This window comes from Solanum stenotomum, unplaced genomic scaffold (genome assembly GCF_019186545.1).
Source record: "Solanum stenotomum isolate F172 unplaced genomic scaffold, ASM1918654v1 scaffold3748, whole genome shotgun sequence".
In the NCBI taxonomy this organism is placed as follows: Eukaryota; Viridiplantae; Streptophyta; class Magnoliopsida; order Solanales; family Solanaceae; genus Solanum; species Solanum stenotomum.
In genome coordinates, this window is record NW_026034451.1 from 6,672 (window position 1) to 15,097 (window position 8,426).

Consider the following 8,426-nt stretch of genomic DNA (forward strand, 5'->3'; position numbering starts at 1 on the left):
AGAAGTTTGTACTTGCACAGGAGTATTCCACTTTTATTTGAAAAGAAAATGTAGCACTGGTATAGCCATAGCAACCAACACCATTAAACATTTCATCCAAAAGTGTACATCAATAAAAACGGTCTCATTTATATTCTCAAGAAATTGATGAAATGCCAAACGGCTGAGACTGACCAAAGTTGTATGCAAGCTAGACATGAAAAAAGCATATGACCATTTGTGACACCCAATTTTGATCGATTTATAATTTTTCGAAATTGCTATTCGATTACATACGTATTTTAAATTTTAAAATATGTTTAAAATTTTAGTCAATCTTGTCTAAAAAGTTATATATTTTAGTACTCAAAATTTGCGTAATTATTAAATTATTTTATTATTATTGAATTCTTATATTTTTTATATTTAAAATTCGAAATAATTACTTTACTTATTTATTTAAATGTTTTAAAATTTAGGTATGTTTAATTTATGTGAAAATCTTTTAATATGTGAAGAATTAATTGGGTAGTGTTGTAAGAAAATGAAGGATGCCACTTGGAGACTACCAATTTAGTGACTTTCATCACTTATCATGGTGTAAGGCAAATATGCATGCCATGTGGAAACCATCTTTCAGAAAACTACCAACAGTTGGCAATTAGTAGCCAAGTTATACATTTGTACTTTAGCTTACTACTATAAATAGCTACTACATTTACAAATGAATATATATAGATTGAAAGACATTACTCTCTCCGTTGTTCTCCTTTTTAAGTGTGTTAATCTTAAGTTTGTTACGTAATTATTTTATAACACGTTATCGGCATGAGATTCTGCCAACTTGAGCTACTTTAAATAGGTAAAAAGGGTAAGAATTTTATTTTTCTAAAAAATAGCTAATATTTCTAAACTTGAATTTGTTGCCTTGGATATATCGGGTAAAGGATACTCATCATGGATACTAGACGCTGAAATTCACCTGGATGTGATGGGTCTGGTAGACACCATTAAAGATAATAATCAGGCATCCAACTAAGATCGGGCTAAAGCTATGATATTTCTGCGCCATCATCTTGACGAGGGATTGAAAATGCAATACCTCACTATTAAAAACCCCCTTATACTGTGGAATAATTTAAAAGACAGGTATGACCACCTAAAGTTGGTCATTCTTCCACAGGCGCGTCATGATTGGTTTAATATGAGGTTACTAGAATTTAAAAGTATAACTGAATATAATTCTTCCATGTATAAAATTATATCACAGTTAAATTTATGCGGAGAAGAGGTCACTGAATATGATAAGCTCGAGAAAACATACTCTACATTTTCTGCCTCAAGTATGCTCCTGCAGCAACAATATCTTTAAAAAATATTCTGAATTACTTTCACATCTGCTTATTGCTGAACGACATAACGACCTATTGATAAAAAATCATGAAAGTCGGCCCGTTGGTTCTGTGCCACTTCCTGAAGTGAATTAGGCAAATTATCACCAACGAGAAAGAGGTCGTGGCTCCGGTCATGGTCGTGGTCGTAAAATAAATTATAATCATGATGATCGTCTTGCACAAAAAATGACCAGCAGTATAAAAGGAAGGGTGAAAGATAAGAAGTGATACAAAAGAAAACTTCAGAAAGTGTATGTCATAGCTATGGAGGATTGGGGCACTGGTCGCGTACTTGTCGATCATCTAAGCGTCTGGTTTAGCTTTATCAAGCATCCTTGAAAAAGGGTGATAATAATCCAGAAGCAAACTTTATCTCTGAAGATAATGTTAAGCATATACATAAGATGAATAATAATGCAGAAGCAAACTTCATCTTTGAAGATAATGTTGAGCCTATGCATCTGGATGTAGCTGATTTCTTTGTATTCCTTGAAGGAAAAACGATCAGTGACGATACAACGATGATCTAGATAATTTCCTTTTCTGTTTGTTTGTGTTAGTTGGTATGTTTGTGTTTTTTTTTTTCTAATCCTTGTAAATATAATAGCCATGTTTAATGGTAATATTTTACTTTGTTTATATTTGTTTTTGAAGAAGATAAGGATATGCCCCAAACTTCGTTTGGATGAATGATCAATCATGAAGATATTTGTGTAATTGATAGTGGAACAACGCACGCCATATTCAAAGATAAGAAATACTTTTGTTACTTGCTTAGAAGAAAAGCAAATGTTACTATAATTTCTGGTAATTCAAACTTAATAGAAGGCTCCGGAAGAGCTACTATATTTCTGCTTAAGGGGACAAAACTTGTTATAGAAGATGCACTGTTCTCTTCTAAATTCCCAAGAAACCTGTTAAGTTTTAAAGATATTCGCCGAAATGGATATCATGTTGAGATAATAAATGAAATGAATGTTGAATACTTTGGTATTACCAAGATTGTCTCGGACCAGAAATACGTGTTGGAGAAATTATCAACTTTATCTTTCTGGCTTATATTATGCAAAAATAAGTACAGTTGAAGCACATTCCATCGTAAATCAGAAGTTTACTAGCTTAAAAACTTTTGTGCTTTGGCATGACCGAATAAGTCATCCTGGATCAATAATGATGAGACGAATCATTGAAAACTCAAATGGACATACATTTAAAAACCTGAAGATTCTTATGAGTGATGAATTTTCATGTGCTGCTTGCTGTCAGGGCAAATTGATTACCAGGCCATCACCAATGAAGACTAACATTGAATCTCCTCAATTTTTAGAATGTATACACGGGGATATCTGTGGACCTATTCATCCATCTAGTGGGTTGTTTAGATATCTTATGGTCCTAATAGATGTATCTTCAAGATGGTCTCATGCTTGCCTCTTATCATCTCGCAACCTGGTGTTTGCAAAATTATTGGCACAAATAATAAGATTAAGGGCGCAATTTTCAGATTATCCCATTAAGGCAATTCGCCATGATAATGCTGGAGAATTCACATCCCAAGCTTTAAATGATTATTGCTTATCAATAGGGATAAAAGTTGAACATCATGAAGCTCATGTTCATACTCAAAACGGCCTCGCTAAGTCATTTATTAAGCGTTTACAATTGATAGCAAGACCATTACTTATAAAAATGAAATTGTGCACTACCGTATGAGGTCATGCTATCTTACATGAAACATCACTTGTTCGTCTTGGACCAACTAGTTATAATAAATACTCTCCGTCACAATTGGTATTTGGCCATGAACCAAATATTGCTCATCTACGGATTTTTGGATGAGCTGTATATGTGCCAGTAGCACTATCTTTGTGTACTAAGATGGCCCCCCAAAGAAGATTAGGCATATATGTTGGATTTGATTCACCCTCTATAATTCGCTACCTTGAGCCATTGATGGGAGATTTATTCACTGCAAGATTTGCAGATTGTCGATTTGATGAAATAATTTTTCCGCAATTAGGGAGAGAGAAAAAGGACTTTAAAAGTGAAATTGCATGGAAAGTTTCATCATTATCTCATTTTGATCCACGTTCCCTTATGTGTGAACAAGAGGTCCAGAAGATCATCCATTTGCAGAATATAGCAAATTAAATACCAGACGTATTTATTGATTTGAAAAGGAGAACTAAGTCGCATATCCCTGTAGAAAATATGCCTATCCGAATTGATATTCCAACAGGACCATCTAATAGTGTCATAGCTTCTGAATCTCATACACGCCTGAAGCGCGGGAGACCATTGGGTTCAAAAGATAAAAATCCTAGAAAAAAAAGTGCGAAAAATGATAAAGATGACATTATAAAAGAGTCTCATGAGAAAGTCCAAGATCTGATTAATCCTAATATTCTCGAAGAAATCAGTGAACCCGAGACTCAAGTGAATGAAGAACTTTCAATAAGTTTTACGGGTGATGGGATAAGTTTAGATCGTTCGAAAATTATAGTGGATAATGTTTTCGCATATAATGTTGCACTTAACATTATGCAAGACAGTGAGGATCTTGAACCTCTATTTGTCAAAGAATGTCGACGAAGATGTGATTGACCAAAATGGCAAGAGGCAATCCAATCAGAATTAGACTCATTTGCTAAACGTAAGATTTCTGGACCTGTAGTCCCAACCCCAAATGGTGTAAAATTTGTTGGCTATAAATGGATTTTTGTGCGAAAGCGAAATGAGAGAAATGAAATTGTAAGATACAAGGCACGCCTTGTTGCGCAAGGATTCTCTCAACGATCCGGTGTCGACTATGAAAAAACATATTCACTAGTTATGGATGCAATAACTTTTTGATATCTCATCAGTTTAGCTGTTCATGAAAACCTTGAAATACATCTGATGGATGTGGTTACAACTTATCTTTACAGTTCACTTGATAATGAAATTTATATGAAAAATCCAGAAGGACTTAAAATGCCTGAAGCATATAGTTCAAAACCTCGGAAAATGTGTTCAATCAGATTACAAAAGTCATTATACAACTTAAAACAATTAGGGCACATGTGGTATAATCGCCTCAGTGAGTACTTGATAAAACAAGATTATATAAATGCTGCCATTTGTCCTTGTATTTTTATTAAGAAAACAACATCAGGATTTGTTATTCTTACTATTTATGTTGATAACATTAATCTCATTGGAACTCCAGAAGAGGTCCAAAAGGCAATTGAATATCTAAAGAAAGAATTTGAGATGAAAGACCTTGGAAAGACAAAACTTTGTCTTGTCTACAAATTGAACATTTAGCAGACGGCGTCTTCATCCATTAATCTGCTTACACTGAGAAAATTTTGAAACAATTTTACATGGACAAAGCACATCCATTAAGTACTCCAATGGTTGTACGATCACTTGAAGTGAGTAAAGACCCATTCCGACCTCAAGAAGAGACTGAGGAACCTCTTGGTCCTGAAGTACCTTATCTTAGTGCAATTGGTGCACTTATGTATCTTGTTAATGCTACAAGACCCGACATAGCATTTTCTATTAATTTATTAGCAAGATATAGTTCTTCCCCTACACGAAGACATTGGAATGGAGTTAAACATATATTGCGATATCTAAAAGGGACTAGTGATATGAGTTTATTTTATTCTAACAAAGATAGTACAGATCTTGTTGGTCATGCAGATGCAAATTATTTATCTGACCTACATAAAGTTCGATCTCAAACAAGCTATCTGTTCACATACAGAGGTACTGCAATATCATGGAGATCTATGAAGTAGTCCATTGTCGCTACTTCTTCAAATCATGCTGAGATAATAGTAATTCATGAAGCAAGTAGAGAGTGTGTATGGTTGAGATCAGTGATACATTTCATCAAAGAAAGATGTGGTACCCACGGTGCTCTTTGAAGACAATGTTGCATGCATAGCTCAATTAAGATTAGGTTTCATAAAAGGAGATAGAACAAAGCATATTTCACCGAAATTATTCTTCACACATGATCTCCAGAAGAATGGTGATATTGATGTACAAAAAATCCATTCAAGTGATAATCCAGCAGACTTAATCACCAAATCTTTACCAGCCTCAACTCTTGAAAAGATGGTACACAAGATTGGAATGCGAAAACTTAACCATCTGAATCGTGATTTTTATCAGGAGAGTAAAATACGCATTGTACTCTTTTTCCCTTAGTCTAGATTTTGTCCCACTGAATTTTCCTAGAAAAGTTTTTAATAAGGGAACAAGTAATGCGTATTATGAATGTCTATGTATATTTCTTTTCTTTTACATTGACATCCAAGGGAGAGTGTTGTAAGAAAATGAAGGATGCCACTTGGAGACTACCAATTTAGTGACTTTCATCACTTATCATGGTGTAAGGCAAATATGCATGCCATGTGGGAACCATCTTTCAGAAAACTACCAACAGTTGGCAATTAGTAGCCAAGTTATACATTTGTACTTTAGCTTACTACTATAAATAGCTACTACATTTACAAATGAGTATATATAGATTGAAAGACATTACTCTCTCCGTTGTTCTCCTTTTTAAGTGTGTTAATCTTAAGTTTGTTAAGTAATTATTTTATAACAGATAGAAATTTTCTAATCTTCTCTAAAACTATTTAAATAGTAGCTCCTTCTATTCAAAATTTTAAAATCATACCCCTTTTACTATTCAAATCCATTTCATTTCTTGGACTCATAGCCATTTTTTCACTCTTTTATTCAATTCACACAGTACCAGATCCAATGCAGAATGTACAACTCAAGGAAGCAGACACCAACAAAACTGAAGTTTATTCAGTTTGGGCGATTCCATCGGAAGATGTTAGTGTTAGGGTTAAGAAATTGATGGGTAGTCTTAGATCGGAATTTGGTGGGCCCCAATTTGAACCTCACGTGACTGTCGTCGGAGCGGTGAGGTTNATGTTTTAAAATTTAAGTATGTTTAATTTATGTGAAAATCTTTTAATATGTGAAGAATGAATTGGATAGCACTTTCCTAATCTTCTCTTAAACTATTTAAATAGTAGCTCCTTCTATTCAAAATTTTAAAATCATACCCCTTTTACTATTCAAATCCATTTCATCAAATTCGTTTCATTTCTTGGACTCATAGCCATTTTTTCACTCTTTTATTCAATTCTCACAGTACCAGATCCGATGCAGAATGTACAACTCAACGAAGCAGACACCAAGAAAACTGAAATTGATGGGTGGTCTTAGATCGGAATTTGGTGGGCCCCAATTTGAACCTCACGTAACTGTCGTCAGAGCGTGAGGTTAACGGAGGAAGAGGCACGTGACAAGTTTAGAAAAGGGTGGAAGAAGGTGTATAGTGTTAATGTGGAGAAAGTTGATATTGGGACTTTTTTTTTTTTTCATCAATGTGTATCTTTTGCTTCATCCAATTAATGAGGTAAAAAAAAATAAAAAATTATTGTTTGAATTGTTAATTTTAGTCGTAGTATTGCTTGTGTAGTTTATTGTCCTGTAATTTGATTTATGTTATTATCTGTTTGATTCGTTGTATCTTGATTATTGTATTATTTTGTTACTATATGTTGATTCATAGTGCCTTGATTTTTGTTTCAATGTGTTGATTCTTCATACCTCGATTGTCCTATTGTTTATGTTAGTGCCTTGGTTTTTGTTCCGATGTGTTGATTCTTTATACCTCGATTATGATATTGTTTTGTTACTATATGTTTGATTTCTTGTACCTCAATTTATATATATGCCGATGTGTTGATTACTTGTACTTCAATAATCGTATTGTTTTCTTACACTATATGCTACTATATAGTGTATTGAATCAACACTCCTTTGTACCTTGTCTGTTCCCTAGTTAGGAACTATAGAAGTTTACTTATTCTTTACCAGGGTTTTTTTTCTTTTAATGTATGATCACTTTTAAGTTGTGTCGCTGAGGAGTGACATGAAATTCCTTTCTACCAGGTTGTGGAGGCTAGCGCACCCTGCTGCAGCAGCTTTGGTTACAACAGCTCAAGTCGTAAGATATACATTCTTTCTTTATATTTTCTGGCATTTTTATAATTTAGTCGTGGTGTTCGGACCAGCTTGCGTGCACCTCGACCATCACAGGAGAGCTAGGTTTTCTATTGCTGATGTTCAGTTTTTATGACCATTCAGCATATATGCCACATATGAGCATTCTATATGCCGATTTGACGGATGAAGAAAAGAACAAAGCTCAAGAGAACGCTTATATCCTTGATGAGAGCATTGACAATTTGAGCTTCCAGATATCACGCCTTGCACATGTAGATTGTTTGTGAAATTCTACCTACTTTTTTTTGAATAAAATACTAATTAACCAATTTTGTGCCTCGAGATATTGATGAAAGTTGGCTCTAACTTAACAAAAATTGAATGTTAAAATTAGTATTAGTTCTAAACAGTGTTTTTAAAAACATTTTTTGGGGCTAGTTCCCGATGAGTCTCAGGGCGGGGCGTACCAAAAAAGCTCAGGCCACAAATTGAAGACGTAGATCTATAGGGCGTAAGTCCTAGAATTTGAGCACAAGTTCCAAGTGTAAAAAAATATACCCTGGGCATTTTGTTTTTTTTTTTTTGTTTTTGAACCTTTTTTGCTTTAAATCTTATTTTTTTTATTATTGATATAATGATATTTCTCAAATAGTAATTTTTTTTCTTCATTATTGGTTATTAATATCTTCTCAATAAAGTCATAATATTTTTTCTATAGATTATAGGTTATTTATTAAAATTTATTTGTAAAATAATTGAAAGTTTTCTTTTGCTTATTTTCTTAGTAATGAAATCATAAAATTTAATATACATGATATTACGTCCTCTAGATCCATAAGACTTACACTCTGTGGACTCGTTTTGTAGGCGGTATTAAATAGAATAGTCCATGGATTAAAATTTAATCCATCTAATACATTGTTTGGTTACATTATTTTATTTAATCCATGGATTGCTTATGCATTATATATGGTCTTATTTTATCCCTAGTAAATGGAGGGATAACTAATCCAAGGTTTGTTAAAC

The 8,426-nt window shown here is 33.5% G+C and overlaps 2 protein-coding genes across 2 annotated transcripts; both read left to right on the plus strand.

Annotated features, from left to right (window-relative positions):
- The first annotated feature begins 4,738 nt into the window (after positions 1 to 4,738).
- LOC125852616 (secreted RxLR effector protein 161-like) lies at positions 4,739 to 5,161 on the plus strand. The gene has a single exon (XM_049532348.1). The coding sequence runs from the start codon at positions 4,739 to 4,741 to the stop codon at positions 5,159 to 5,161; it is 423 nt and encodes a 140-aa protein (XP_049388305.1).
- A 963-nt stretch (positions 5,162 to 6,124) lies between these two features.
- Positions 6,125 to 7,687, plus strand: LOC125852617 (cyclic phosphodiesterase-like). The gene is made up of 4 exons (XM_049532349.1): positions 6,125 to 6,310; positions 6,671 to 6,743; positions 7,347 to 7,401; positions 7,542 to 7,687. The coding sequence occupies exons 1-4, from the start codon at positions 6,138 to 6,140 to the stop codon at positions 7,685 to 7,687; spliced, it is 447 nt and encodes a 148-aa protein (XP_049388306.1). The 5' UTR covers positions 6,125 to 6,137.
- The last annotated feature ends 739 nt before the right edge of the window (positions 7,688 to 8,426 follow it).